The 27,897-nt window shown below is 37.6% G+C and overlaps 8 protein-coding genes and 1 non-coding gene across 31 annotated transcripts; 7 read left to right on the forward strand and 2 right to left on the reverse strand.

Annotated features, from left to right (window-relative positions):
- The first annotated feature begins 144 nt into the window (after window positions 1–144).
- LOC103870558 (flt3 receptor-interacting lectin-like) lies at window positions 145–2,050 on the forward strand. The gene has a single exon (XM_009148696.3). The coding sequence runs from the start codon at window positions 385–387 to the stop codon at window positions 1,117–1,119; it is 735 nt and encodes a 244-aa protein (XP_009146944.1). The 5' UTR covers window positions 145–384; the 3' UTR covers window positions 1,120–2,050.
- Window positions 1,543–3,803, reverse strand: LOC103870559 (phytochromobilin:ferredoxin oxidoreductase, chloroplastic). Of its 5 annotated transcripts, none has more exons than XM_033291980.1 (9): window positions 3,559–3,803; window positions 3,138–3,254; window positions 2,861–2,955; window positions 2,681–2,774; window positions 2,461–2,592; window positions 2,262–2,366; window positions 2,141–2,191; window positions 1,862–2,069; window positions 1,569–1,788 (listed from the first exon to the last, which is right to left on the reverse strand). In XM_033291980.1, the coding sequence occupies exons 1-8, from the start codon at window positions 3,769–3,771 to the stop codon at window positions 1,896–1,898; spliced, it is 981 nt and encodes a 326-aa protein (XP_033147871.1). In that variant the 5' UTR covers window positions 3,772–3,803; the 3' UTR covers window positions 1,569–1,788; window positions 1,862–1,895. The 5 variants fall into 5 exon arrangements, with proteins under 5 accessions (XP_033147873.1, XP_033147871.1, XP_033147872.1 ...); XM_033291981.1 differs by having other exon boundaries at window positions 1,569–2,069; window positions 3,559–3,677; window positions 3,729–3,792; XM_033291982.1 differs by having other exon boundaries at window positions 1,543–1,996.
- Window positions 3,804–3,857: 54 nt separating this feature from the next.
- LOC103870560 lies at window positions 3,858–10,011 on the forward strand. 15 transcript variants are annotated; one of them, XM_033292011.1, is made up of 5 exons: window positions 3,874–5,016; window positions 5,333–5,502; window positions 5,597–5,655; window positions 5,758–5,831; window positions 5,924–10,011. In XM_033292011.1, the coding sequence occupies exon 5, from the start codon at window positions 8,494–8,496 to the stop codon at window positions 9,163–9,165; it is 672 nt and encodes a 223-aa protein (XP_033147902.1). In that variant the 5' UTR covers window positions 3,874–5,016; window positions 5,333–5,502; window positions 5,597–5,655; window positions 5,758–5,831; window positions 5,924–8,493; the 3' UTR covers window positions 9,166–10,011. The 15 variants fall into 15 exon arrangements, with proteins under 15 accessions (XP_033147892.1, XP_033147902.1, XP_033147903.1 ...); XM_033292012.1 differs by having other exon boundaries at window positions 5,333–5,498; XM_033292003.1 differs by adding an exon at window positions 5,150–5,214 and having other exon boundaries at window positions 3,875–5,016; window positions 5,333–5,655.
- Window positions 10,012–12,915: 2,904 nt separating this feature from the next.
- On the forward strand, window positions 12,916–13,671 carry LOC117134143. Its single transcript, XM_033292014.1, has one exon. It carries the CDS (start codon window positions 12,975–12,977, stop codon window positions 13,614–13,616), a length of 642 nt encoding a protein of 213 aa, XP_033147905.1. The 5' UTR covers window positions 12,916–12,974; the 3' UTR covers window positions 13,617–13,671.
- A 214-nt stretch (window positions 13,672–13,885) lies between these two features.
- LOC103870768 lies at window positions 13,886–14,628 on the forward strand. Its single transcript, XM_033292016.1, has one exon. The coding sequence runs from the start codon at window positions 13,944–13,946 to the stop codon at window positions 14,574–14,576; it is 633 nt and encodes a 210-aa protein (XP_033147907.1). The 5' UTR covers window positions 13,886–13,943; the 3' UTR covers window positions 14,577–14,628.
- A 369-nt stretch (window positions 14,629–14,997) lies between these two features.
- Window positions 14,998–15,070, forward strand: TRNAE-CUC. Its single transcript has one exon. It is a non-coding gene; the product is annotated as a tRNA-Glu (tRNA).
- A 428-nt stretch (window positions 15,071–15,498) lies between these two features.
- LOC103870561 (mRNA-capping enzyme) lies at window positions 15,499–21,108 on the forward strand. Of its 4 annotated transcripts, none has more exons than XM_009148699.3 (17): window positions 15,499–15,734; window positions 15,983–16,164; window positions 16,264–16,390; window positions 16,558–16,709; window positions 16,829–16,912; window positions 17,000–17,062; window positions 17,168–17,299; window positions 17,390–17,599; window positions 17,979–18,101; window positions 18,602–18,651; window positions 18,772–18,934; window positions 19,025–19,162; window positions 19,662–19,769; window positions 19,877–19,975; window positions 20,086–20,260; window positions 20,374–20,504; window positions 20,739–21,108. In XM_009148699.3, the coding sequence occupies exons 2-17, from the start codon at window positions 16,036–16,038 to the stop codon at window positions 20,862–20,864; spliced, it is 2,010 nt and encodes a 669-aa protein (XP_009146947.1). In that variant the 5' UTR covers window positions 15,499–15,734; window positions 15,983–16,035; the 3' UTR covers window positions 20,865–21,108. The 4 variants fall into 4 exon arrangements, with proteins under 4 accessions (XP_009146947.1, XP_009146948.1, XP_033147843.1 ...); XM_009148700.3 differs by having other exon boundaries at window positions 15,994–16,164; XM_033291952.1 differs by having other exon boundaries at window positions 15,516–15,729.
- A 212-nt stretch (window positions 21,109–21,320) lies between these two features.
- LOC103870563 (protein DEFECTIVE IN EXINE FORMATION 1) lies at window positions 21,321–25,938 on the forward strand. 2 transcript variants are annotated; one of them, XM_009148705.3, is made up of 13 exons: window positions 21,321–21,637; window positions 21,745–21,855; window positions 21,947–22,029; window positions 22,104–22,221; window positions 22,304–22,467; window positions 22,826–23,556; window positions 23,638–23,708; window positions 23,883–24,139; window positions 24,213–24,394; window positions 24,631–24,914; window positions 25,010–25,127; window positions 25,213–25,395; window positions 25,458–25,544. In XM_009148705.3, exons 1-13 carry the CDS (start codon window positions 21,510–21,512, stop codon window positions 25,542–25,544), a joined length of 2,517 nt encoding a protein of 838 aa, XP_009146953.1. In that variant the 5' UTR covers window positions 21,321–21,509. The 2 variants fall into 2 exon arrangements, with proteins under 2 accessions (XP_009146953.1, XP_009146952.1); XM_009148704.3 differs by having other exon boundaries at window positions 21,325–21,637; window positions 25,480–25,938.
- On the reverse strand, window positions 25,908–27,018 carry LOC103870562. Its single transcript, XM_009148703.3, has 2 exons — window positions 26,556–27,018; window positions 25,908–26,410 (listed from the first exon to the last, which is right to left on the reverse strand). Exons 1-2 carry the CDS (start codon window positions 26,901–26,903, stop codon window positions 25,979–25,981), a joined length of 780 nt encoding a protein of 259 aa, XP_009146951.1. The 5' UTR covers window positions 26,904–27,018; the 3' UTR covers window positions 25,908–25,978.
- Window positions 27,019–27,897: the final 879 nt, after the last annotated feature.

The following is a 27,897-nucleotide window of genomic DNA, read 5'->3' on the forward strand; positions in this document are numbered from 1 at the left end:
GCATAATCTAATCATCTTTATAACTTAAACTAACAATTGACCGACCTAATAAGTTCTTATATGCGTGCACGGCACAGCTCTACAATCCGACTTTGAAACGGTCTTATAAAGTCATTAACAAACCGTGGATAAAACCATTGGACGAACATAGTTTTCACAAGTGTACAAAGACTAATTAAACTGAACAAGAAAAAATAAATAATATTAGAAACACATCAGAAAATGGAATTAAAATCACAATATTAGTCAGCAATGACTACGAGAGGATGAGAGAGACGTTTCCTTGAAGGTTAAGAAAAGGAAGAAGATTGTGATTTAATCTTTCTTCCGTTTTTTTTTATTCACATAAACCAACCAGACAGAAAAAAAAAGAGCAAGACAAAGATGTTCAAACCTATGAGTTTCGACAAGGAAGTTGAACTTTTTGGAGATTCGAAGCTGATCAACGAAGGCTCTTCGATTCAGCTGACAAACTCTGTGAGTGGAAGCGAGGGAAGAGTGGTTTACAAGGAACCCATCAATCTTAGCAACTCGTTATCTTTCTCGAGTTACTTCTCGTTTTCCATGCCTAATGAGACCGATGACGTCATGGCTTTTGTAATGGTTCCAACTAGTTTGGATCTTGGTCTCTTCGGTAATAAAAACAACAACAGTTCCTCTGCCTTAGGGTTTCTTTTTGAGCACGCAAAGAACGAGACAGTTGTGGCTTTTGAGTTTGATATATCCAATAGAGGAAACCGTGCGAGAATCTTGTTAGGTAAGCCTGAATCTTCTGAAGTTAGAAACCTTTCGTTTGAGGGTGACTTGTTGATGATGGAGAATGGAGGGTCGACGTTGAGCTGTATGATTGATTATGAGTCGAGTTTGAAGAGAATGATGGTTCGGTTCAGAAAATTGGGTACGAGGAAGATGTTGGATCCGTTCTTTGATTTCTCTGTAGACTTGGAGGAGCTATGGAATGGTGGTGAGTTCATGGTGGGTTTAAGCTCTACAAACGGGAACTCTTCCGAGGAACATGTTCTCCATTCATGGAGCTTTGACATAAGGCATCCAACGCCGGTGTGTGTGCCTCCTCCAATGTGGATGCATCCTCAACCGAGTGACACTTCTAAGAGGTAAATGGTGGTGTTTCCTGAGTAATATGCTATGACTATTGTGGTGGTTGTTGTTGAAGAGGGAAAATAACTACTATGGAGTTTGGTCTGGTTTAAGAAGGTTGTCTTGTGTTTGTGGTGTGAACCTTCTTGTGTTTGTGGTGTGAATGTAGAGTCTTCTTCTGCTTTTTCTTGTGTTGTCTTTTTATTAAGTGTTACTTATGTTTCTGGTTTCATATGTAAAATAGCTATGGGAAGAAGCCGTAAGCTTATTGATACTGTGAAGTTAACTTTGTTGTTGATGTTTTTCTTGATCCCATTTGGATTATGTTTTATGCATTTAACACCCTTTTGGAACCAACGAAAGTGGCCCAAGTTATTATGTGAGTTCACATATAAACCTCAACATAGTTACATAGGACACAAATAAGAGTGTGCAAAGGAGGAAAGTAGAAACTATTGATGCATATTAAGTGTTCTTAGAAGTCAGCTAGCTCGCTAACCTTTATAACCAATCCTCCCTAATCAGTAGATTACAAATGCTTTAAGCCTTTAACAACGGTGTTTGCAACATGTAATGTTAATAACTACACTAACCAGTGTTGGTAACTCAAAGCAATAACCCGGAGGAGATGCCTAAGTATGTATAACGCAGAGACCTGAGAGACTCTTTATGCTGCTCTTTTATTCTCACTTCCTCTAGCTCAGTTTCATCTTGTGTTGATGACTTCTTGATGCCACAAACTGAAATCAAACTTCTTGTTCACATAAAACCATGGAATAAGTACCTAGAGGAGCAGTTCAGCCAATGAATTGTCCATTTGAATCCCAAGGCCGAGTTTCAAAAGACTTGCCAATGATGCTTCGTTTATCACTCACAGTTCCACCTTCTGTCTCGTACTCTGGAAAGTAATCAATGAATGTTTTTGTGCCCAACTCATCCACTCCATTGAACAGGAACTCTCTCAGCAACGCCTGGTTTTGTTCAAAAATCATTTATTAATGGGGACAAGAAGTGAAACACTAATGGAATCAATCAACATTACCTTTGCCTTTGCTTCACCAAGCAGTTTCCTAAGAAGAGCATGTCCAGGATCCTGCCAACACCAGACAATATCCACTATAACAACAAATACAGATCCATTAAAAAGGTAACTAACTAGTCACCTTTTGTGCTCGCCAAGTCAGGTATTTGTGCTGTGCTTCACGGTTGGCTCTCACCTGAGATGGCTCCATCTCCTCTTTCACTTGGATTGTCATCTCAAGCCATACCTGTAGTGTAACAGTAATGATAGATTAACTCACGTTTTACTGTTGAACCTTAGTTTTTGGCCAGCAGCACACAGATTCGATTCAAGGAGTATACCTGATAGTATTCAAGGAAGGCAGAGAACAAAGCGTTATGTTTTTCTTGGCTAGAAGAAAACCTGGTCCACATCACCAAAGGCGAAAAGAACTTTATGGATTCACCGGTCAGTTTTCCTCCCCATGGGAAAATCTGGAAGAAACTATCAGATCAGTCCATTTATATGATGATTACTTCATACACACAAGCAGTTGAGTGATCACATTTTCTTGTAGCTCACCTCAGCATATTTGTGATATATGGACATAATGTTTTTGTAATACTTGTCTCGGTAATTCGTATGGTCAGTCAATTGATGCAAAGGGTTTAGATCCCTGAAGAAGAGCACACAGTTAGCTTTTGGACAACAGACATGATTGACCACAGCATAAGTAGAAAATCAAAGAAGAAGATAACTTACAAGACAACTATGTTCATGTTGGCAGATGTGAAGAAGTTAGCACAGAATATGGGCGTATCATACTCTGGCTTCATGAAACCAGCAAAGTCAAATACCTGCAAATTATACCCCAATATGAAAGAAAAGTTTGAGAGTACAAATAATCTTAACTCATTCAATGGTAAGGAATGGAGTGTAAAGGAGCAAAATTTTAAACCTCTTTGAAAGTCATATCCACAGAGACGCATACAAACAATTTGTACATAAGTACATTGATCAAAATGGACAACAATAATACCTGCATGGTCTCGTTTTCGATGGCCATGCTCCGCAAGAGTCTAATCTTTGGAAATTTCAAAGCAAGTATTTGAAGTTGAGTTTTCCCATCATGTCCTGTCATGCTACTATACCTTTCCTGTAACAGTTTCATGATCAGACGCAGCCTTTAACAGTCAAGTTTTTAGGTGTTTTGCTAAGAAAGAAAAAAAATGTGTAGATTCTATAGTCATATGTGTTGCCACAGCTAAAGGTACTTAATTTAGAGTGTTTGGTATAGATACATTAGACAGCTAAGGATGTTCTTCAACACTTTTAGCTACTTGTCTAGTTGTCTTTTGTCGAAATGAAAACTCAACTGAATTTACCATAGTTCATAGCATTTCCAAAAGACGGGCAAAAAAAACAATGAAAGAGACAATCCTTCCTACACTGTACACTACCTGGAGAGGTGAAGGTTCAAGAAGAACCCTCTTCCTGGTTTCTTCCAGAGCAGACTCGGCGAATTCCTTATACGAAACAGCAGAGACTCTGAATGAGACTCTCTGATTTCTACTACTCAACGTGATGATATTGGTGTTCTTAGAGCTTGTAGAGATAAGTAGATGAGGTTTTGCTGCCTTGAAGCACCTCCCAAATGAAGATCCAAACTCCATAGATAAAAGCTAAGTAGAACACCTCACCATACAGGAAAATTTAGTGTAGTGTCTCCTTCCTCTATCCTTTTCGCTCAACTCACAAGATATTTTGAAGTTTAGCTGATGAAAAAAGGAAGAAGAAGAATAAGTGAGCAAGAACATTACTTTTGAAGTTGTATTTAATTTAAAAATGAATTATTCATTTTCAGGGTTGGGCCAAGGTTTGGGCTTTCGCGTACTTGGCATGTAGTGCTGACACTCCTTTGAGGCTGATTCAGAGCTTTTCAACTTTCAATGTAGTTGTTCGAAAACAGGACAGCAAGGTTCTATGTTTTGTATGTAGGAAAAGATTTTGAGAGTCTTGTCTTCACTTTCCTTGCTGTTTCTTTGGAGTTTGTGCTGGAAACCTCTATTGGTAAGTAACATGACTGATCAGGGATGTATTAGAAACCTGTTAAAAAAACTTAAATGACTTGATCTGTGACAAAGTAATAGGTCCTACAGTCCACCTCAACGCTTCCATGGTACTATACCTTCCAGAAGCATCTTCTGTATATCTACACTAACAAGCCACCAGATTATAGTTTCTGGCTTTGGCAAGCTTCAGCTTATTATACGTTTATGTTTTTACATGTGAAACCTGAAACTAACGAAACAAATCTAACCTATACTAAAAGGGTTATATGAGGAGTAGAGAAGCTGTCCAGGTCAGCCAATTAAATCATCCAATCACAGATAGTATTTTGACCACGTCATTGAGGCAATCTCGAGACTGATTAATAGTGGGCTTATTTGTGTGGGTTTAATTTATTTTCCCATGGCCCCAAATTTCTCACATTTAGCAAAAACCTAATCTTCCTCCCAACTGATTAATCGTCTCCGGCCTTTCCTCTCCGTCGTTGTCGTTTCACTTCTGAGTCATTTAACATTTTCTTTACTCTCTCTTCTTTTATGGTTTCGTTCCAACTCCCTACGTTTCTCCTCCTATATAAAGTCTTTTGTATCAACCAAAAACCTACAGCCTCACGGAAAAAGACAAAACTACTGCTGCTAAATCCACCAGACACTCTCCCGTCTACAGCTGTGCAGCCGAGGAGGTTTCAAGCAGTGGTTCCATGGTCGGTGCTTTAGTGGCTACCTCCGACTGGTTTACTGATGGCAGCCAGGGTTTGCAAACAATGACAGAGACAGAGGAAGATGTGGAAACCTGCGGAGGAGTAGGGTTCCGAACGGAGCTCAAAGTATTCATATCAGCTTCCTAAGGTATGGATTTTAAAGTCTGTAATAAATTTGAAACTTCTTGCTACGGTTCAAGGTGTTGTTGTCTACCTTATGCAGCAGGACAACGTCAAACGTTTTCCTTCCTTTGACCATTCTAATTATAGCATATCTTCAGGTCGATTAAGGACTAGATTCACTATATCATTGTTTGAGAATGAGATCATTAACCTAAACTTTCAGGTTTATAATATGTTCAAGCTCTGATTACTTGCAGCTCTTCTAATTCATTGTTTATTCTGCTTAAATGCATATGCAACAACCGGAATCATGTGTATATGTTATGTTTTGCATGTATTAGCTTTCGAAAAAGACTTTGCAAGTAGAGATGTTGAAGCTTTTGCATCTGTTGATAAATTCATCGAAACCAGTGGTGGAGATTCTGCTGATAACATCAGTTGGATTTTATATGGCTTTTGATGGAGTCAATCTTCTTGGTCATGATACTTAAGAAATATTTGAACAGCGTTGGTTATTACTTAATTAACTCTTTCTATTTATAAATCTAATATACAACTCAACCTTAATTTTTTTTTTATGTATAGATTGTCTTCTATGTGTTTAGTCCTTCGCTATTGGAAACCGTTTAGCTGGTAGCGTAACATATGAAAGCTTGGTGAACATGTAAGTCACATGAATTTTTTCATTAGGAGTTTATATCTTTTCTCTCAGGTTCTTCACACCTGTTAATATTCTTCTCACATTCGTCATTGTTTTCTTATTAAGCTGGGTTGTATTCTCATCACTAAGCCTTCTTCGCCTAGATCTTCGTGGTCTCATTGTTGGTTGATGTGCGGCTGGTAAGTAAGCCTCAAAAGTCATGTCTAAATATTTGATATTCTGTTCACTTTTGTTTTACTTAATGATACGATACTAACCAAATCCAAAACAGGGAATCTGGGAATATACCATCAATCATAATCCCAACTGTTTATAAAGACAAAGGAGAGGTCTATTTGAAGATCCTGAGAATTGCCACAAATATGGAATGGGTTATGTTGCACTCTCCATGGCCGTAAGTAGTCATCTCACTTCTTCAAAGTTTTATCGGTGTATATTTTATTTTTGGCATCAGCCACCAGCTATACATATATCATACAGCTATACAATGAAGAAATAATAATTTTCAATTTATATATTTTGTTTTCAAAAAGAATTATAACAATCTTAGTTGTAACAGATGTAGCTGAGATTTTGTAACATACACACAATTCCCAAAAATCACCAAGAACCCTTATTGTTGCACACCTGAAAGAATAGTTGATCACGAGTATGTTTCAATGAAAATCATAAATCTTCTTTCTGTAAAAAGAAATAAAAACCCTTTGAAGACTGTTTACGAAGTTGCAGTCGAGTGCTTTGGTTTGGAGATTTGAATTACAGAGTTTCTTTATCCTATTAAGAGATGAGTATTTCTAGAGACAATGATTGTGACACACTACTTGAGAAAGACCAGGTTTTGTAGTAGAAATTATCTTTAAAACTCAAATCTTTATTGAAGACCAAGATGAGTGTTTCTCTCGAAACTCAGATTCTCACGCCGGAGAAGCCACTAAGTCTAAAGAAAAACTATGTACTCATGCTTGGTTGGTACTATCCAAAACTCTAGAAACACGTTTTTGTGGTGTGTTTGGAATGTTTTCAGGTTTGATCTGATTCCATGAGGAGGAGAAGGAATAGAACTTTCTTATACTCTAGGAGAATCACGGTTTTCAGATCACAGACCGGTTTGTGCAAATATTTGCAGGAGAAGTTGTTGTGAAGAGTCTGAGAAACATAGATAATGTTATTCATGTGCGGCTGCAAGATTGGTTGAGGATTGCACTCCAAACTCATAGTTTTAACTAAGATTATTATAGTTCTTTTTGAGAACAAAATATATGATTTTTAATAGTAATTTTTCCTCATTGTGTGTATGGTTAATTTTTGGCATCAGCCGTCATGATACATATATGTACTTCAATGTTATCAGATGAGATCTGTTTGCATATGAAGTTATTGACACTCAACTTTCCATTAAATCCAACTATGACACCTGCAAAGTCCCATTGATTTTTCGTGAGAAGAAGAAGATTATGACGATGAGGTCTCTACACTTGATCAATAACTATTCACCCTTGCAGTAACGAGTAATTACTGTATTATGAGTGTGTAACATGTTAGGAGGTGGACAAAGTCAATAGAAGAATGGTTTTACTGTCAGAGTAAAGGAGTGGAAAAGAAATAATTGAAAAGAGAAAATAAAAATGAAACTGGAAGTAAAGATTTATTTTTAATATAGAAAATATTAATCTACAATTATTCTTTTGGAAGTAAATAAGCCGAAAATCATTTTCAGTTGATTGGTTGAAAATAGAGTAATTTAACAAAACAATGTTTATACTAATTTATTTACTTTATGCATACTAGAAAAACATTCAATATTTTGTTTCTCAATGCAAATTCTTCGAATTATAAATAAATAAATAAATATTTTCACGTAAACCAAACTAGAATATTTCAGAAACTATACTAGCTAAGTGATACATTAAAAATCTAAGATATGTGTGAAAATAATTTATAGAATCAGTTTTACAATTATTACTTTTTAAATACTGATTTTTTAAGTTTATAAACACTTTAAGTTAGCATTAACGAAATGTTGATGTTAACTTTTAAAAGTTGTTCTACAACAGCCATAAGTCCTGAAGACATCATAGTAAGTGTATCAACTCATATAGATTCTAAAAATCATAAATATTTTATAATCCTGTAAATTTAAGTTAAATTGTAAGTAAAAATTGCAAGCTTAGTGATTTAAAGTAAAAAATATATAAATCAATTGAGATTAAAAATATATTTTTATAATAACCTAAATACGTAAGAAAAAATATTTTGGATAATAACTAAGGTTTAACAAATTCTTTATTCATTTCACATTTGACCATCATCTCATACATATTTTAGATAGTAAAAATAATATATTGTGAGTCTTACTCATATCAAATTTAATTTACTATTTATATTCTTATAACATAGATGTAGTGTGTCATATATATATTAAATACAATGTTAGTTAAATAATTCCGGGCGTAGCCCGGATAAAATCTCTAGTAAAACTAAAAACTTAAGATAACACAAGAGGAAACATGAGAAAGCTCTACATTTACACAACAAACAGAAGAAGACTCTTCATTTTCTTAATTTGATAGTAAAGTCATTGCCTCATTGGGGTATGTACTTCAACCACGCGGCATGGGGAAGCTCAAATTGTTTTTGAGTTTCGATATTTTGAAACATCACGGTCAAATTAATGTCAGATAAGAAACCTCTTGCTATTCCCTAGTCCAAACTCCCAAGTCACAACCTTGGTGGTTCAGTATGTAAATATATAAGCGAATCATTGTCTTCCTCAAGACACAGAACTTGGTTTGAAAACACTCTTCCGCTATTCTTTTTCCTCATTATTGTTTTTTCTTTCCAATGGAGGAAACAAAGTTTAGTCTGAGACTTCTGGTTGATGAGAAGAGAAACAAAGTTGTTCTGGCTGAGGCTTGTAGGGACTTTGTTGACGTCCTATTCAGTCTTCTAACACTTCCCATGGGCACCATTGTCAGACTTCTCGAGAAGCATAACCAGCAGCCAATGAGATTAGGGTGTTTTAACAACAATTACAAAAGTGTTTCAGATATGACCATCGACGATTTCGAGACTGAGGCTTGCAAAACTATGTTGCTTTATCCGAGGAGCACTAAGGAAATCCATTGCAGGAGGCTGAAGCTGAACGTAGATGATACTGAAGCTACAAAGTTCTTCACATGCCCACGTTTTCCTAGGAGTTGCAGTAAGTACAGCAACTTTAACACTTCGAGGTGTAGCTGTGGAGGTTTGATGACAAGAGAGTTTCAAGTTTCAGAGGAAGATCAACTCGGAAGCCCAATAGGAAATAATGAAGATGGAGTGTTTGTTAGCTGTCGTTCCTCTTACATTGTCACTGATGATATGAGAGTGACTTTGAGCTCTCTAGGTGTTATTTCAAAAGAGCTTAATCTACTAGGATATGCAGATTTTGATGACGTTAAAGAGATTCTTCTTGATGTTGGCACTCAAGAGGTACCATCTTCTTACCACACCATTCATTTATTATGGATATGATTCTTTATTCTAATCTAGTAATCTTATCTAAATGTGTAGGTGCTGACTCTACTTGGAAACTTTTTTGCTTCGGACTTTCCGTTATCACGTACATTCCTCGGCAAAGATTTTCTAAAAAGGCCGTCTACTCATGCATTAGACGTTGGTTGTGTAAAAGGAGGCCATGACTGTAATGTGAAGATATTTGTCAGAAAGTCTGACAAGAAGATTATCTATGCAGAGTGCAGTGAAGACTTTATTGATTCTCTTCTTGGTTTTCTTGTTCTCCCTCTTGAGTTGGCATGGTCATTAACTAACGACGGTTCAGTTTTGGGTTGGGTTGGGAATTTGTGCCGAAGTGAGTGTAGAGAAGCTTCTTCAGCTTCCACTCCCTTGGCGGTACCTTATTATTATTTATTTTTTTGAATTGAATATTAAATTGAATTCAAAAGAAAAAGACCTTTTTACATCATGTGACCTTTCCTAAACTTGTGTGTTAACTCCATCCCTTTCCTATATCAACTTCACAGATTTTTCAAAAATTATAAAACTTCTATCTTGTAGCAAACCAATACTGCACCCTTCTCCCATCTTGATATCACCTCTTCTTTGTATAATGGTAAGCTTGTTCCTCATGTTTTTATCCAGCAACTTTGCTAAGAGTATCGATGGAGTTACAGCCTCTCCATGACGTCTCCTATTCCTCTCTCTCCATATCATATACACTGCTGCTTGAAACATATATTTTATCAGGAACAACTGCATCTTCCCCCTTGTCAAATCTCTCATTATCCTCAATAAGCCTTCCCATCTCTCTGTGTATGCACCTCGCAAAATACCTTTCATCAACATTCCCCAAACTTGAGCAGAGTAAGCACACTCAAAAAATAGATGCTCCAAGGTTTCCAGAGGCTCATTACACAGCACACATGATATATTGACGTTTCCACCCCACTGCCTCATTCTTTCTCCAGTTGGGAGTCTTCCTTTTAATGCAGTCCACAAAATAAAAGAGTATTTTGGAGTTGCATATTTAAACCAAACTGCTTCATGCCAGTGACACAGTTGGTGTTTTTCCCTGATAACCTCCCATGTTTCCCTCGATGAAAAGGATCTCTTATAGCTCCCCTTTCCATTTACCCACAACGAGACGTCTTCCTCATGCACTCTGCCAGCTCTGCTCACTTCAATTTCCAACTCAACTTTATTAAGAATCACCACTCTATGCTCTCTTCGGCGATGCATCCAACTTTCTTCTACTGTTGCGTTTATTGAGATACCCATATCAATATTACTTCCTTCTCCTAGTATATCCTTCAGACATCCCAACGATGACCAGCTCTCAAACCAGAAAGATGTCCTCTTCCCATTCTTCACATCCACTTTATACATCCTTTTCGCCACATCTCTATACTTCAATAATTTTTTCCACATCCATGAACCAGATTGAGTGTTCTCTTTAACCGTCCACAACGAGCCTTTACGGATGAGATATATTTTCACCCAAATTACCCACAGCGACTCTGCAGACAGAATCCTCCAAAGTAGCTTCAAACAACTTACCAAGTTGACATCCTTCAACTTCCTTAACCCCAATCCTCCCTCTTGTTTCGTTCTACTGACCTCAGACCAAGAGACCTTCGCCTTTTTATTATTCAAGCCTGGACCGGACCAAAGAAAAGCAGAGCATAGTCTTTCTATTTCCTTCAAACAACTGCTAGGAAGCTTGAACGCAGCCATCCAGAAATTTGCCAAGCTTGTGATGACTGACTGTATCAGTTGTAGGCGTCCAGCATAAGACAAGAACCTCCCTGTCCAGGAGCCAATTCTTTTCCTTATCTTCTCTATCAGTGGCAAATAATCCAGCACTGTCATATTTTTTGTCAGCAGGGGAAGGCCGAGGTAACGAACCGGGAGCTTTCCTGTTGCTACCTTATTATTATACCTGCAGTAAACAAATTCTTGACATTCCTCCTCAGCCAGAAGTGATATATTCATATCCAATTACACTCGGTCTTGCGCCTCCGGTTTCGAGTTTTGTAAGGAATGCTAAAAAGATTAAACCATGGAAAATTATAAGCGTGACACCAAGGGACCCAAAAATTAAGTCTGAGACTCCCTCAAAATGTGGTATTGGGTTTGTAAAGAGAGATATGAGGTTTATTGTGTCTGATAATCTGGCTATAACACCGATGAGTTCATCTTCAACCATTGGTTTGTTTATGAAGAGTAAAATCTACAACACAAGTGATCTTGAGGAGCAGGAAATCAGCATTTCTAAAGCAGAGGTATGCTTGTAATATTAGTGCTTTTACTTCTTTTTTTGTTTACTTTGGTATGGTCCTTTTGCTTCAGTATAAACTGTTTATATTGCAGCTCATCAACATTCTTAGAGCTTCCTTAATCTCCCGTTCTGCATTAACCGTTGGTCTGTCAAGCAAGCTTGCAAAGAATCTAAAGAGACAGGTTGTTAGCATTTCCCAAATTTTTGTATATTTATTTGCCTCTTTATAAATGGTATTAATTTCTGAACTTGCTGTTCTTACAGGTTCGTGATATTTTCTAAACCTTCATGTGCAAAAACCAACACTCTGAAGAAAATCAAATGGAACTTCATACCTTTCTTATGTTTTTAGATTATGTTTCAAGCCTTCGACTAGCAATGGTTTCTCCTTTTATTCATCTGTTTTCTAAACTCTTTTAAACATCTTAAGTTGGTATTAATGGTCTTTATTTCGTTGATGTGAGATCAATGGTCTTTAAATTATTCCTTGTCTTCAATCCTTTAGATGACAACTAAAATATAATAGCCTCTCAGAACTTTTAGCATAAAGATCAATCACGAATCAGTCTGACAGCTACTAACAACATTTCATATTCTATGGTATCAAACCTCATCTCATTATTAGACTCGAATATCTGATCACGTCAACTTAATTCCAATAGCTTGAACTTAAATCAATGTTCTTACACTCCCAATGGAGACTATTGCTATAGATTGCTGGAGAGACATCAAAAGGTTCTGCAACTTCTAGGTTGTTATCAGAATCTTAACAGAAGTGTTGCAAATTTGGGCATTGTTAATTTTGAAACTGACGCTTACAAGATTATTCTGCTGTATCCAAATTGTACAAAGGAGATACATAGCACAAAGCTTGAGCTGAACATGAATGACACAGAGCCTTAATTTTTTTTGTATGTCCTACTTCTTTAAGAATGATAGTGGATGACCAAACATGTTCAGGTTCTAGAAGAAGAGCAAGTATGATACAATATTGGAAATGATGTAGGTGGAGTTTTTGTCAGCTGCAGATTACTGATGCTTTGGGAGTCACATGACTCACAGTCAATTATGTTGATTATATAGCAAACGTCCTCAAAGATCTAGGGTGTGAAGCTCATAGTAACATGCCAGAAATGATTCTTGGATCAAACAAACTAATTGTCCATATGTTTTCTAAATAGGAACTGAAAAGTGAATTTGAGAACAAATGGAAGCTTCTGTTATGAACTTATAATTCATTTTCTTTTTGCGTTTTGATAACCTTTTTATTTATATAGACTTAATCCTTAAACCCAAAGTTTGAGCAGAAATCATGGTTAAATAACTTAAAAGTTTAAATCCTATGATGTTTTCCTCAGTAGTAGCCAGTAGGATGTACTGTAAAGTAAAATAGATGACATTAGGGTGCTTTTGTAGATACTATCATAAAACCAACTGTTAAATTTCTTAAAAGCTAGACCCAATATATGATTTGGCCTAACTAGTAGGATGTAAAGTATGTTAAATCCTAGGATTCTTTTCTTTTTGTACCTTCCTTGATCTTTTGATGGCTGCTAAACCAAAGTTTAGCCTAAAACTCCTCATTGATGAAGAGAAAAACAGAGTTGTTTTGGCTGAGACTTGTAAAGACTTTGCAGATGTTCTCTGCAGTCTTTTGACACTTCCTATGGGAACCATTGTCAGGCTGCTGGAGAAGCATCAGCAGAATCCTCAGTCTTCTTCAATCGTAGGTTGCTTTCACAATCTTTACAAAAGTGTTTCAGACATGGCCATCGATAATTTCAAGACTCCAGGTTGTAAACACTTGTTGATGCATCCAAGGAGTATGAAGGAGAGTCATTGCAGGAAGCTAAAGCTGAACGTGGATGACACTGAGGCGACCAAGTTCTTTCTATGTCCAAATTTTGTGTCTGTTGAGTCTTGCTGTAAGGTGTACAGCAATGTAAGTACTTCAAGATGTAGCTGTGGAAACTCAATGACACGCGAGTTTCAGGTTGAAGATGGAGAGGAAGATAAAGTGGATGGAGTGTTTCTCAGCTGCAGAACGTCTTATATTGTTACAGATGATATGAAAGTGGCAGTAAACTCTATGGGACTTGTACTGAATGTTCTCAATGGTCTTGGCTATTCTGGTTTTGATAAACTTCAAGAAATGGTTATTGATGTTGGTTTTGAAGAGGTACTTTGACTTTCATTGCCACGTTATGTTTAGATCATGTTTAGGCTTGGGTGTTCGGGTTTTTCGGCTGGGTTCGGGTCGGTTTATTTCGGGTCCTAGACATTTGGTTCTAACTAAGTACTTGAAAAAATTCCAATTCTAAGTTCGGATCGGTTCGAGTCTATAATTAAAATACCTGTAAAATACTTGAAAATAACTGGTCCGGGTCGGTTCTTAGATCTTTTATCAGTAAGACTTATTTTCTTACTGATTGTTTAAATGTAGGTGCTGACACTTCTAGGGTGTTTATTCACCTCGGAAGCTCCATTAACAGACACATTCCTTAGGAAACATTGTATGGCAATGAAGAGTAAAGTGTTGACACCACTGGTCCAAGAAAGTAGAGTTGCAGGAGAGGTTAATGAAGTTGTAACATTGAAAGTTTATGTTAGAAAGTCAGACAAAGCAATTCTTTATGCTGAATGCAGAGAAGAGTTTGTTGATTTTCTTTTCACTTTTCTTGTTATACCACTTGAGTTTGCTTGGGAACTCTCTGTTGATCACTTGAACATGGGATGCGTTGGGAATCTATGCAGAAGCGTGAAAGAGTTGAGCTCTGATCAGAGAAGAGAAGCCATGCTTCCTTATTACTACACTTGTCGTACACAGCTTCTTGATGTTGTTATCCAGAAATTGCCGGAGTATGAGTGCTTTGTCTCTCGTCGCAGTTATAACAGTAGCAGACTCTCCAAAACCATCAAGAAGAGTGTGCTTGGGGACGGTGAGAGAGTTGCAAAGTTAACTCCAGTGGTGACTTCAGATTCTGCTAGTATTGGACTTGTCAAAGAAGAGACTAACTTCATAGTTTCAGATGATCTAGTCGTCACAGCGATGAACTCATCCTCAACAATCTCATTGCTAAGTAAGTTGCAGATGAATATTAGTGATATAGAGGAGCAAGTGATTAGCATTGGCAAAGCTCAGGTATGATACTTTTCTTTACTTCTTTTTTACTCTTTTTGGTTTGTAAAGAAAATCTTGACTTACACTTTGTGTTTTAGGCTGTCAGTTTGCTGAGAGCTTCTCTGATCACAACCTCTGCATTATCTAATGGTCTCTCTAACTTCCTCTCAAAGATGAAGCTAAAAGAAGCAGCTCCATCAACTTTTAAGATACCAAAATCTGAAAAAATCCTTTGAAGCAAAAGGACTTTTGTTATTCTGAAAGTGTTATCAACTCTGCAATCTAACTTTATCAATTTAAGTTTGTGATTTTGCATTACTGATCAAGTTGTTATCAGACAATGGATTACTTGAGTTAAATGTTCAGGGTCTGTTCATATCAATCACTTGGAAGTTAGAATATGACTATTTTAGTAACAATAAAGTGTTTAAACAAAGAACCATCAAAATCCGTTGTAGTCTAGCTGGTCAGGATACTCGGCTCTCACCCGAGAGACCCGGGTTCGAGTCCCGGCAACGGAGTTCTTTTTGTGATTTTTTTTTTCATTTTTGTTCTATGTTAATTCGAAAATTCTTGAAACGCTGAGCTCCGTCCATGTTCGGAGCACGTCTCGCGGATATTTTGATAATTTAACATTTCCAAATTTTTTTCGCCTATCCTGTCCTATATAATATATTTTACTCATTTTCAAATTTATTTAGACAATAAAGGACAAAGACAATAAACAAAGTTGTCCAAATAACTAAAGTTTTTTTCCCAACAGTAATTAGAATAATTTTTTTTTTGTTTTATTTTCTCAACAACATTATATCCTTTGTATATTTCAATCCTCATGACAAATGTGTAAGGTTAGGTTATTTATTAGCATTTTTCTCCTTTTTATCAAGAGATTATTAGCATTTTCTCTTCTTTTATTTTCTGTCAACAACAAATAAGTTTCTGCCTCGACTGACCACTATATATATACAAGACTTGTCGTCGGATTCTTTCTCTCTCCTCCTTTCATCAACCACTCTCTTCTCTCTCTCTAGGGTTTCGATTTCAACTTTTCCCCCACTGAACCCGCGATCGATACTGAAACTTCACACTCTCTCTCTCTCGCCATCTCCGTTTTGATTCCCTCGTCATCATCGATCGAAGCTTCCTCGTCTCATAGTACCGCTTCGGAAGCTTTAATTTGGTTAGGTGATTCTTCACACTTGTTAGTTAGCTAGAGACTCATTTCTCGTCGGGATGTTTCCGATAAGAGGACGAATTCGAAATGTCCGGCTGAGATTTCGTTGATTCGTGACTTCTAGGGTTTCTTAGCTGAGAGAACTTTATGTGGATCTCCTTGCTTTGAATTTGAATCGAATTTGCTCAATTGTAGAAGCAATTTTAGTTTCTTCTCCTCTGTGTTGCTTTTATATCGCGACTTCTTCTCTTGATTTTAGATATGGCTTAGGTAGCTTCGTGGAGAGGAAGGATGTGTTAAGTTTGTACTTGAATGGTTGCTACGATGGACTTAAATGCTTCACCCCAACCTGAAGAAGATGACGAACCTTATGTGCGACATCTTGAAGACTACTCGTCGCGTGATGACAGGATAGAGTCTGCCGTGGAGATAGCAAGACGGGTACTGTTGATTCTCCACAGTCTACTATACAACTAATTAAAGTTACAGTCTTTCTTATTTAACCGTTAGACTGAGGATGAGTTATGATTTTTGTTTCAGGAACGTGATGAGAGAAGGAAACGAATGAGATACGACAAGCCGACGCATAACTCTCAGCCAGCTTACCGTGATCAATATTACCAGAATCGAAACACTAAAGCTTATGATAGATACAAGATCCCTCAAGGTGATAATATAATCATGCGCCGAGTTGTTTATTGTGATTTTGTGGCTGTTATTTACTCTCAGCTATAAACGGCTTCTGAATAGTTTTGGCTAGTGTATTTGTCTTTTTCCCGTTTAGGCTAATGCTTTAAATAGGGTGACTCTTTGACAGCCTGTCCAATATCACAGGTTGGCTAGACTGCCCTCCCTCTGGGCATGAGATAGGATTCCTCGTTCCTTCCAAAGTTCCCTTGAATGAAGCTTACAATAATCATGTGCCTCCTGGGAGTAGATACTCTTTTAAGCAGGTGGTCCATAACCAGAGGATAGCTGGGAGAAAGGTAATTTGTGGAATGTATTTGTCCTTACTCGTTAATAAATATGTGTTTGTATCGTTTGTTTATTGAACACTATTATGTCCGTGATCTAACTTGTTGTGTAATGTTGCCATCCTTTTCAGCTTGGTCTGGTGATTGATTTGACAAATACAACTCGTTACTATTCTACGACAGACTTAAAGAAGGAAGGCATTAAACATGTTAAGGTAATAATAAAACATACTGTCTATATACCTATATTATTTGTGGGAGCTGTAGCAGTTTGCTTTACCTTTAGTATTCTTTGCTTGTAGATTGCATGCAAGGGTCGTGATTCAGTGCCAGATAATGTGTCTGTCAACACGTTTGTCAATGAGGTATATGTTTATTTGTAGTCAAGTTGTATTTTATTTTCTCGTGATGCTCTTTATAAAAGTAAGTTTGTCTACTGTTAGTAGCTCACTTAAACAAACCTTCTTCAGGTTAATCAGTTCGTCCTAAATCTAAAACACTCAAAGAAGTATATTCTCGTCCACTGTACGCATGGGCATAATCGGACAGGGTTTATGATAGTTCATTATCTTATGCGATCTGGGCCGATGAATGTTACACAGGTCAGTTTTCATTTATTTCGTTGTATTTGTGCACTGCATTTTATGTACCTCGTAAGAGTAAAGAATCTTATCCTATGGTGTTTTTCTCAGGCATTAAAAATCTTTTCCGATGCCCGCCCCCCTGGGATCTATAAACCAGACTATATTGATGCTTTATACACGTTTTATCACGAAATAAAACCTGAGAGTGTTATTTGCCCATCAACTCCGGAATGGAAGAGGTCTACCGAGCTTGATTTAAATGGTGAAGCTGTTCCAGATGATGATGATGATGATGGCGGACCGGCTGGTCCTGTGCAGGTAATCTCGGTGCTAACAGATGATCGTTTATTTAGCTGATCACATATATACATATACTGTCATTTCAATGATATTCCTGCCCGTTTCCTCAAGCTTTATGCATGCCTTATTCATTGTTAATTAGAGAAACCATCTGAAGAACGGCTCATTCCTGAATTCCAGCTTCAGAATCGTTATATCTATGCCATTTTACCATTTACTAGCGATCTTTGAAACACTGGTTCTCTAAAGAAAGTTAGCTTTTCAGAACACTCATGAATTAATCTTTATCAAGTATGGTGCATATTGTTGGTTAAGTTGAGACTATCCAAGGCTGATAAAACTCATAAAGTGCTCATCTGTTATTGGTTTATAGTTATTTTACTGCTTACTGTTTCAGGAAGAACCCCATCAGGTGGAAGTCAAGATGTCAAATGATGACGTTTTGGGTGATGAAATACCCCCTGACCAGGAGGAAGGTTACCGGCACTTCTTTTATAGGATGCTATCGCTGAATATTGGGGTAGGGATTTTGAAATCTTGTTATATGATGTCCACACATAATATTATGTAGTTGAATCGATGAGTGTCTCACAATTGATGTTCAGTTTCTTGTCGCTTTGGTGTAAATGATTATTGTCTCGTGATTGATGTCTCTTATTCTGTTGTTGCTCGTCCATTTATTCGGATGCTACTTGAGAAAATTTCAACAGTAGGATGTACTAATTTGAAATTAGAACCGCATCTTCATCATCTTGGTACCCATTTTTTTGTGAATTTGAAAGAAGTATCCCTAAGCTTTTTAGGTTCTTTTCTCCCATTGACTTTGGTTTCGTTATAAATCCGAAAAATAGCTTATTATTTCGTTTCTGTTAGTTATTTTCTTTTGGCTCGCGTAGTATACTTCTCCTCAGATGGCTAGGTCGACAAGATTAAATTTTTGTTTCGGTATCCTTATATCTTCATCTTTTCTTCATTGATGGAATCTAACATGTGCTTGCTGAACTATTTTATCTACTCTAGGGAAGAGGATGTTCGCAATTTCCAGGTTCACACCCTGTATCCTTAAACAGGTATGACTATCTGCGTTACCATTTGACCATGTCGGGCACTGGTGCATCCCCTAAGTTTCGGACCCAACAAATCCATCTCGTTTGCGATTCTCAATTTTTAATTTACTTGTTCTAATACAGGGATAATTTGCAACTCTTGAGACAGCGGTACTATTATGCAACATGGAAGGCTGATGGAACGCGATACATGATGCTGCTAACCATGGATGGATGTTATTTAGTAGATAGGAGCTTTAGGTTCCGAAGAGTACAAATGCGGTTCCCCTTCAAACACCCAACTGAAGTGAGTGGTTTTTTTTTATCTTTGATAGTGTGTATCGTTATATATATACAAATCCTGTTTCTTTCTTATGTAATTTTATTTGGTTGCCAGGGCTTATCTGATAAAGTGCATCACTTCACATTGCTTGATGGAGAAATGATTATAGATACCTTGCCAGATAAACAAAGGCAGGAGAGGAGATATCTAATCTATGATATGGTAGCAATCAACGGTCAATCAGTTGTAGAGGTTGGAACTGTCTTTCTTTCTTCGATCTTTAATGGCTGGATTGGTTCCCTTGTTTTAATTGGCTCAGTGGGATTAGCTCAAGATTTGAGTATGTATTGAAGCACATCGTAAGCACTGTAGCTGTCATTACCCTCATAAGAGAATATTGTAGAAATCGAGCAGTATTTAGATCAGGACTTACTGTGACTCTCTTAAAATGTTTATTGGTTGTTTTTCATGTCTGATATGTTTTGTGATGCAATAAATACTCCGGGAATTATTAATATATATGATCCCTATGCTCATATGGAGCATATGATACCAATGGCTTACTGAATTTATTGCAACACTAAACATAATTTGTCGTAGCTGTCTCGGAGAGTAAGGCTTGACATAATCTGTTTACCATCATTCACAGCTGTCATTGGTATAGAGTATTCTCGAGTTGTGTTTGGCTTGCTGTATTACGTGTCATTTGCTTAAGATACTAATGCTAAGTTGCACGATTTATATGGATCAGCGGCCTTTCTATGAAAGATGGAAGATGCTCGAGAAGGAGGTGATAGATCCCCGAAATCATGAGAAGGCAAGAAGTCATATCTACAGATATGATCTTGAGCCTTTTAGGGTGCGTACTAAGAGTTACATTATTCTTTCTCATGCCATTTCCCATTGTTACAATTCCTTTTCCCCTGTATAATTGTTAATGGAGCTGGTACCTATTTTCTTGCCTAGGTACGGAGAAAGGATTTTTGGTTGCTTTCTGCGGTTGAGAAGGTTTTGAAGGGTTTCATTCCATCACTTTCACATGAAGCCGACGGTCTGATCTTTCAGGTAACTATGGGACCGAAAGAGGATCTCGGATGTTAGACTTTAGGACCAAAGCCATTTAGCTCTGGTACAGCTTCTTAATAAATAACTGAAATCTGCTTTTCTGTTAACAGGGCTGGGATGACCCTTATGTTGCCCGTACCCATGAAGGTCTACTGAAGTGGAAGTATCCAGAAATGAACTCGGTTGACTTTCTATACGAACAGGATGAGAGTGGCAGGGGAATGCTTTCCTTGTTTGAAAGGGGGAAGAAGAAGCATATGGATGGAAATAATGTTGTTTTTAGAGGTGTGTATGGTGTTATCTCTGCTTATATTTGTTGATAGTAGTGAACACCATTTATCATATATTACTCCATTATTTCTGAGAACTACTAGCTGCTAATACTAAAACTGCAACAGATGATTCAGACCCGGCCGAGTACTCTGGGAAGATTGTAGAGTGTTCTTGGGATCAGGATGAGCAAGTTTGGGTTAGCATGCGGGTCAGGGTCGATAAATCAACGCCAAATGATATCAACACTTATAGAAAGGTCAGTACTTCCTGTCTTACCTCCCTTTATATGATTGATTGTATTCTTTAGATCCAAATCCTCAGTTGTGACATTACTGTATGATGATCATACTTTGCTTACGAACTTTCCACTCGTCCTTTGTGTTTTCTTTCGTATCTCTCTCATTGTTCATGTCTCAAACAAGGGTTTTAGCTTTCTTACCTATATGTCAGTGTTACCTGGTGTGATGACCCATTGTGAATGTTGAAATAGGTGATGAGAAGCATAAAGGACAACATCACAGAGGAAGTGTTGCTGCAGGAGATAAGGGAGATCATCCGTTTGCCTATGTACGCGGACCGTATTCAGATGGATAGCAAAGCCGCGCGCCGCAGATGAAACAGCATAGGCTGTATGCTAACACTGTACGTAAGAAGAAAGAAGGAGCTCTGCTTTTTCTTAGGATGTGTGGTTTGTTTCGAGAAGCTTTAGGGTTTTTATAATGAATCCGATTCCGTTTGGCATATGTGATGATGGTTTAAGGTGTGTGTTTATGTTTAGATGAAGAAGATGTTGTAATGGTACAAGTCATAGCACTTAGGAGGATATATAATGTTGTAATCTTTAGTATTAGTATCATATTGTTATTGGTTTTATTTTACTTCAGAAGAAAGAATGGTTGCTCATTTTTCTCATAGATGAAGTATTGTTGTTCCCACTCCTTCACTCACATTTACATTATACGGAAAATTTACGAAAAATGTGTTGACCCCACAACCATTCTAAGTGAAGAAAAAGTGGTGGTGTTTCTTATATATGTAATTAAACAGCGTGTCGTTTCGCTGACCGAAGTTATACAACAATTTTATATCAAAACGGCAAGAAGTTACTCTTTCCCAGCGTCACTCGATTTCGCCGGTCCGCTGCGATCAGCTTCTCCTTCTCGATCTCTCCACCTCAATCCCTAAAACCCCAATTCTGTAATTGCATTCAGTTCCCTCGTACCTGGATCGGCTCCAAGGTAATCGTCTGGAGTGTGATCATATGAAAACCCACACGCGACGGTGTTTGCTGAGGTTTTTCCTCTTCCTGATCTTATCGAATCCCTCTTATGGGGAAAACAAGTTCAGAGAGCGTAAAGCCACCGATGACGAGCAGGGATACCCCGAAATGTAAGTTTCGATCTGTATTGAGCTCTGTGTAGACTTGTGCGTATTTAGCTTTGATTGTTAGGAGATACGTTTCCTTGCTCTTACGAGGTTTGGTTTCGTTGTGGCAGTGATGAAGATGCTTTGTTGAATACTCAGTGCCCGAGGAAACTGGAGCTGCGATGGCAAACTGAAGTCACTTCTAGCGTTTATGCTACACCTTTGATTGCTGATATCAACAGGTATATATGATATAGCAATCATATATGATGGAATCTGAGTTTTTGATTAGGGATCATGAGTGTTGACCTGATTTTGGTTTTTTTGTTACAGTGATGGAAAGCTTGACATTGTTGTTCCATCTTTTGTTCACTACCTTGAAGTTCTTGAAGGTGCTGATGGAGACAAGATGCCAGGTACTTCGATATCTAGTGATGTAGAACCTCGAGAACTTTTTGTAATGTTACTGATGCCGCTTATGAAATGCTAGGTTGGCCTGCTTTTCATCAGTCAAACGTGCATTCAAGTCCTCTTCTATTTGATATCGACAAAGATGGTGTTAGAGAAATTGCTCTGGCGACCTACAATGGCGAAGTGCTCTTCTTCAGGTAACTTTTACTCGCGGATGATAACTATATATACATATTTTTCTGTTTTATGGGTTCGCATATGATACTTTCTTGTTTCCAGGGTATCAGGCTTTTTAATGTCAGATAAGCTAGAAGTGCCACGTAGAAAAGTGCACAAGAACTGGCATGTGGGTCTGAATCCTGACCCTGTTGACCGTTCACATCCTGATGTCCATGATGAACAGCTTGTGCAAGAAGCTATGGAGATGAAGTCAGCGACCACTCGTAAGTTTGTTTATCATATTGAGTTTCGACATCAGTTTTATAGTTTACTGCTTAAGTTATGCCCATCGTCCACAGTCTCTGTTTAGTTGAATTCGACGACACTTAGCTAGTCAGATTGGTTGTGTGGTTAGGTTAACTGAATGTGTAAAGCTTAGTTTCTGCTTGGACCATCTGCCTCAGCTTATCTGAATATTTCTTGTACTTTTTGTATTTCGTTTTTCTTATGGATTTTGCATGGGGTTCATCCTCTCTTATCAGTATCTCTTTGTATTTAGACTGTTGAGTAAGTACATGGATTAGGAGAGTCGTATTAGGTCTTGATGAAAGTTTACTTTGTGGCTCTTACTCCTCTTTGTAGAAACGAGTGCAACTACCACAACACCAAATGTTACAGTCTCGATGCCCAAAGAATTTCATGGCGAGGCTTCAAATGTGACGTCACAAGAGGATCAGAAGAAACCAGAAAATAACCAAACCGAAGCAGTCGTAAAGCCTACCCCAGTGACGTCTCAAGAGGATCAGAAGAAACCTGAGAATAACCAAACAGAAGCAGTTGTAAAGCCTACTCCAGAGCTACATAACTCCTCCATGAATGTTAGCTCGAACAATTCGGCAACAAATGATACTACAGCTGTCTCAACAGAAAAAACCAGTGGAAATGTAACCACCAAAGAGGTGGATCAAAGCAAGATTAGTGAAGCTAAGAATGACACTGTTATTAAATTAAATACCAGTACGGATAATTCTTCAGAAATTTTGGTGACATCTGGAAACAGTAGTACGACAGAGACAGGAACCAAAAGTGGGAGGCGACTTCTGGAAGATGGTGGCTCGGACGGCCATTCTGACAATAAAGACAACAATGAGGGTGTTCGCATGGCCACAGTTGAAAACGATGGAATATTAGAAGCTGACGCAGATTCATCGTTTGACTTGTTGCGTGATACAGAGGAGTTAGGTGATGAATACAGTTATGATTATGACGATTATGTTAATGAGACCATGTGGGGTGATGAGGAATGGGTCGAGGGGCAGCACGAGAACTCAGAGGATTATGTGAACATTGACGCCCATATACTGTGCACTCCTGTGAGTTTCATCTATGTCAAAAACCATTGTCTTTGATTACTTGCTTCCATGAGAGATCTTACAGTGTCACTTGTTTATCAGGTTATTGCTGACATAGACAAAGATGGAATACAGGAGATGGTTGTTGCTGTTTCCTATTTCTTCGACCCTGAGTAAGTTTCTGTTTCATCTCTTTACCGCCGAAGATGTGTCCAACTGTCCATAAGCTGTCAATTCAAAGCATCATTAGTAAATATTTTCTGCAAAGCATGCATGAGGACTTAAATGTTGCGTTTCCAGTTTATTTACTTTGCTTAATATAACTGACCCTCTAAGCTATTTTTCAGGTATTATGACAATCCAGAACATCTGAAAGAGCTTGGTAGTATTGACATCAAAAACTACATTGCTAGTTCAATTGTGGTTTTCAATCTTGAGACTAAACAAGTTAAATGGGTCAAAGAGCTAGATTTGAGTACGGATAACTCAAACTTCCGTGCATATATGTATTCTTCCCCAACGGTTGTTGATTTGGATGGCGATGGTTACATGGATATCCTTGTCGGAACTTCTTTTGGCTTATTCTACGCCATGGACCACCGTGGTAAGACTTCATGGCAGTTTCCTTTGCAAGTCTTGGTGTTAATTTGGATTCTAAGATTGTTGTCTTTTTGCAGGAAACATCAGAGAAAAATTCCCACTTGAAATGGCTGAAATACAAGGGGCAGTGGTTGCAGCTGATATAAATGACGATGGAAAGATTGAACTTGTGACAACAGATTCCCACGGAAATGTAGCAGCATGGACCACCCAAGGAGTGGAAATTTGGGAAGTACATCTAAAGAGTCTTGTTCCCCAGGTATACAGTTACATCCGTTTATTCTCATCTAGTGTAAAACAGCCTTATGAATGAACAACTTGTAGATATATCACCACGATTATATGAATTGATCATACTGCATATGATATTTCATAAGTTTCACCTGTTCTTACTTTCAAGTAGTGAGCCCCTGCGTGAGACCAAACATCCTTTAACTTGGAATCCTCTCTCTGTTCACTTCACAACCAGAGACTGATACTAATCTTCTCTTTCAGGGTCCTTCAATAGGCGATGTTGATGGCGATGGACACACTGATGTTGTGGTTCCTACAACATCAGGAAATATTTACGTTCTTAGTGGCAAGGATGGTTCGATTGTCCGTCCTTACCCGTACAGAACTCATGGAAGAGTGATGAACCAGCTTCTCCTTGTTGATCTGAACAAGCGAGGCGAGAAGAAGAAGGGACTCACCATTGTTACCACATCCTTTGATGGTTACATGTATCTCATAGATGGACCCACCTCGTGCGCTGACGCTGTTGATATTGGTGAAACTTCGTAAGTCACTTGCTTCCTTGAGGCACAGTAATATTTTTAGTACTTTCCCTTTTCCATTGTATTTTTATAACGAAGATGGATGTTTCGTGTTACAGATACAGCATGGTCTTGGCTGATAATGTTGACGGTGGAGATGATCTTGATCTCATCGTCTCAACTATGAACGGGAACGTCTTTTGCTTCTCCACGCCTTCTCCTCACCATCCCCTCAAGGCAAGACCTTCCGAACACTGACATTGTTTCTTTTTAAAAATTGTGATAGATTACTGATTGCACACTTGGTTCTCAAATTCATCAGGCTTGGAGATCGACTGATCAAGGGATGAACAATAAGGCAATCCGTTACGATCGTGAAGGTGTTTTTGTCACGCATTCAACCAGAGGTTTCCGCGATGAGGAAGGCAAAAACTTCTGGGCTGAGATTGAGATTGTTGATAACTACAGATACCCATCAGGTTCACAAGCACCCTACAATGTTACAGTAAGTTCCTCTAACCTCAATAGATGATATGATTAGCAATGGTTCCTTTGAAACTAAACTAGAGCGGGTTTTCAAATGTTACAGACGACGCTGTTGGTACCAGGCAATTACCAAGGAGACAGGAGGATAAAGCAGAGCCAGATCTATAACAAACCAGGAAAATACAGAATAAAACTACCAACCGTTGGAGTCAGGACAACAGGGACAGTAATGGTTGAGATGGTGGACAAGAATGGACTCCATTTCTCAGACGAATTCTCTCTAACTTTCCATATGTATTATTACAAGCTTCTGAAGTGGCTGCTTGTCCTCCCGATGCTGGGGATGTTCGGCCTGCTCGTGATACTACGACCTCAAGAAGCTGTCCCCCTCCCGTCCTTTTCCCGCAACAGAGACTAGTGATGATAAAGTATTAGATATCTTTTTTTTATGTTTGTTAAAGATCTTTAGATTATCTTTCTTTTGAGTTTATAAAGTTTATGTATTACTTTATAACTGTAACTTTTCGTCGGTTAAAAGAAAAAAACTGCTCATGCATTATCACTCTGTATTACTTTACATTGTGATACAGAGTCATTCCTATTCATTCTTTCTTGTTTCCTTTACCCTTATCTGCTTCTTCTGATAACAATGTCTGCTCGTTCACAAACTGAGTGAGCAGTGGGATAAGGATAGCTCCAAGAACAGCTACTTTTCTCCAATCCGGTGAAGAAACAAAAGAATCAGCGATTCCTAGAGCCACGATCCCAATCAAACCGAGGTAAATGTTCCTTCTTGACTCTGATCCTACACTTTCTTTGGTAACCTCTTGTATTTTCTGTGTCTCCTCTTTAGCTTTCTCTACATCAACAGGCTGTTTATCACGTAAGCTCTTGAAGAACAATCCTTCATTCCTGTCTTCCACGATCTGCTCCTCAAACTCAGCCAACTTGTTATCGTTCTCCTCTATCTCCAACCTGTTCAACCCTGCAGATTCCTCGAATGCTTGCATCTTGCTTTCTATGTTCTCTAGTATCTGCTCAATCACCAAGAAACAGAAACAAACAATGTCAGCTTATATATCTCTCTGTTCATGCAAGATCATCGAGCAAATCAATATCTCTTGAGCTTAAGAATAAAGGTAAGACAAAAGTGAGGATCTTTTAGAAGTGATACAATACCCTTGAGCTAGCTTCGTCGAGGTCTTTCATGGCGTCTTCTCCAACCTTGTCAAACTCTGCGTTGGCTTCTTCAGCAAACTTGGTGAGATAATCCGATCGTTCGTCCAGGAAATCAGTTAAACGGACCTTCGATGTTTGAAGCATGGCGATCCTGGCTAAGAGCTCTTGTCTCTGTGTATCTCCTTCTGGTTTTGGAGGATCGGGATCAGACTCTGAGTCCGAGTTTCCATCTCTGGGTTTCGAGAGACAGAGGAATTGGGTTCTGGAAATGGAATGTCTTGAGGGATTGAATAGAACATGGAAGTTTGGTGTTAGAGTTGTCTGAAATGCTTGAAGCGTGTTCATCATCTTGTTTGTTTCTGATGAAGAAGAAGGTAGAGAGTAACCGCTCGTTCTTTAATTTGGTTTGTGCATTATCCAAAACCAGTTTTGTGTTTTTTTGTATTTACACAAAAAAAGCCCTGTTTTAACGGATTATTATACTTAGAGTCTCGTACTTTCATTCTGGTCTGTTTAATAGCATCATGCATATATAAAAAAACAGATTTCTAACTTTCTATTCAACTTGTTAGCATTTTAAAATTACAAAATGATATAAATACAAAATGTCAAGTAGTTTAATGATTCATAGAAATAACTTTTATTTATTTAAAACATTACAGTTTTTTTTGAATAATTATCACAAATAATTTTTTATAGCATCTGATTTTATGAGCACACGTAAGTTTATATATATAACTAATAGTATTATTTTGTTGGTTTTAGTCGCTAATTGTTTACAATCTTAGATGAACATAACAAAATTTGATTTGATGACTACCTAATTAAATGCATCATTGTATATTATTGATTGTTATGGATTTCGGTTATAACTGATATGTCTAACATCATTTTCATTTTATATATAAACTATGTATTTTATAAACCGAGTACATAATTTTGCTATATCTCCATATAATGAAAAAAATATTACCTTTTATTAATATTTCAACAATATTTTTGGTAGTAAGAAATATATAGCAAACAAAGTCGATTGGTTATTTGGTATAGAAGATATCAAAGCAGTTATTACAAACCTTTTAAAAACAGAAAATGTATCAAAATAAATAAATTTCTATTTAAAAATATATAGTAAAATACTTTATGAGGTTTTATGTTCAACATATCATAATCATCTTAGTGGAACAAAAAAAATGATATGACTAGAATAGAACATATGCAAATGTTGTACATATAAAGAAATGTGTGTATCTGCAACAATATAGAAACAAATATAACTATCAACAATAATGTATGTAAATGTTAACACGATTTTAAGAGAATTTTTAACTAGCTGTTTGTG

This window comes from Brassica rapa, chromosome A05, assembly GCF_000309985.2.
Source record: "Brassica rapa cultivar Chiifu-401-42 chromosome A05, CAAS_Brap_v3.01, whole genome shotgun sequence".
NCBI lineage: Eukaryota > Viridiplantae > Streptophyta > Magnoliopsida > Brassicales > Brassicaceae > Brassica > Brassica rapa.

Coding starts and splice junctions, on each gene's coding strand:
- LOC103870558 (XM_009148696.3), top strand. CDS start 385: ATGTTCAAACCTATGAGTTTCGACAAGGAAGTTGAACTTTTTGGAGAT.
- LOC103870559 (XM_033291980.1), bottom strand. CDS start 3,771: ATGGAGTTTGGATCTTCATTTGGGAGGTGCTTCAAGGCAGCAAAACCT. Junction 2,775..2,860: donor AACATGAACATAGTTGTCTT/GTAAGTTATCTT, acceptor GCTCTTCTTCAG/GGATCTAAACCCTTTGCATC. Junction 2,070..2,140: donor TTGGTGAAGCAAAGGCAAAG/GTAATGTTGATT, acceptor GAACAAAACCAG/GCGTTGCTGAGAGAGTTCCT.
- LOC103870560 (XM_033292001.1), top strand. CDS start 8,494: ATGGAGGAAACAAAGTTTAGTCTGAGACTTCTGGTTGATGAGAAGAGA.
- LOC117134143 (XM_033292014.1), top strand. CDS start 12,975: ATGGCTGCTAAACCAAAGTTTAGCCTAAAACTCCTCATTGATGAAGAG.
- LOC103870768 (XM_033292016.1), top strand. CDS start 13,944: ATGGCAATGAAGAGTAAAGTGTTGACACCACTGGTCCAAGAAAGTAGA.
- LOC103870561 (XM_009148699.3), top strand. CDS start 16,036: ATGGTTGCTACGATGGACTTAAATGCTTCACCCCAACCTGAAGAAGAT. Junction 18,652..18,771: donor CACCCTGTATCCTTAAACAG/GTATGACTATCT, acceptor GTTCTAATACAG/GGATAATTTGCAACTCTTGA. Junction 19,770..19,876: donor ATGATCTTGAGCCTTTTAGG/GTGCGTACTAAG, acceptor TTTCTTGCCTAG/GTACGGAGAAAGGATTTTTG.
- LOC103870563 (XM_009148704.3), top strand. CDS start 21,510: ATGAAAACCCACACGCGACGGTGTTTGCTGAGGTTTTTCCTCTTCCTG. Junction 22,222..22,303: donor GGCGAAGTGCTCTTCTTCAG/GTAACTTTTACT, acceptor TCTTGTTTCCAG/GGTATCAGGCTTTTTAATGT. Junction 25,128..25,212: donor CTCCTCACCATCCCCTCAAG/GCAAGACCTTCC, acceptor CAAATTCATCAG/GCTTGGAGATCGACTGATCA.
- LOC103870562 (XM_009148703.3), bottom strand. CDS start 26,903: ATGATGAACACGCTTCAAGCATTTCAGACAACTCTAACACCAAACTTC. Junction 26,411..26,555: donor TCGACGAAGCTAGCTCAAGG/GTATTGTATCAC, acceptor GTGATTGAGCAG/ATACTAGAGAACATAGAAAG.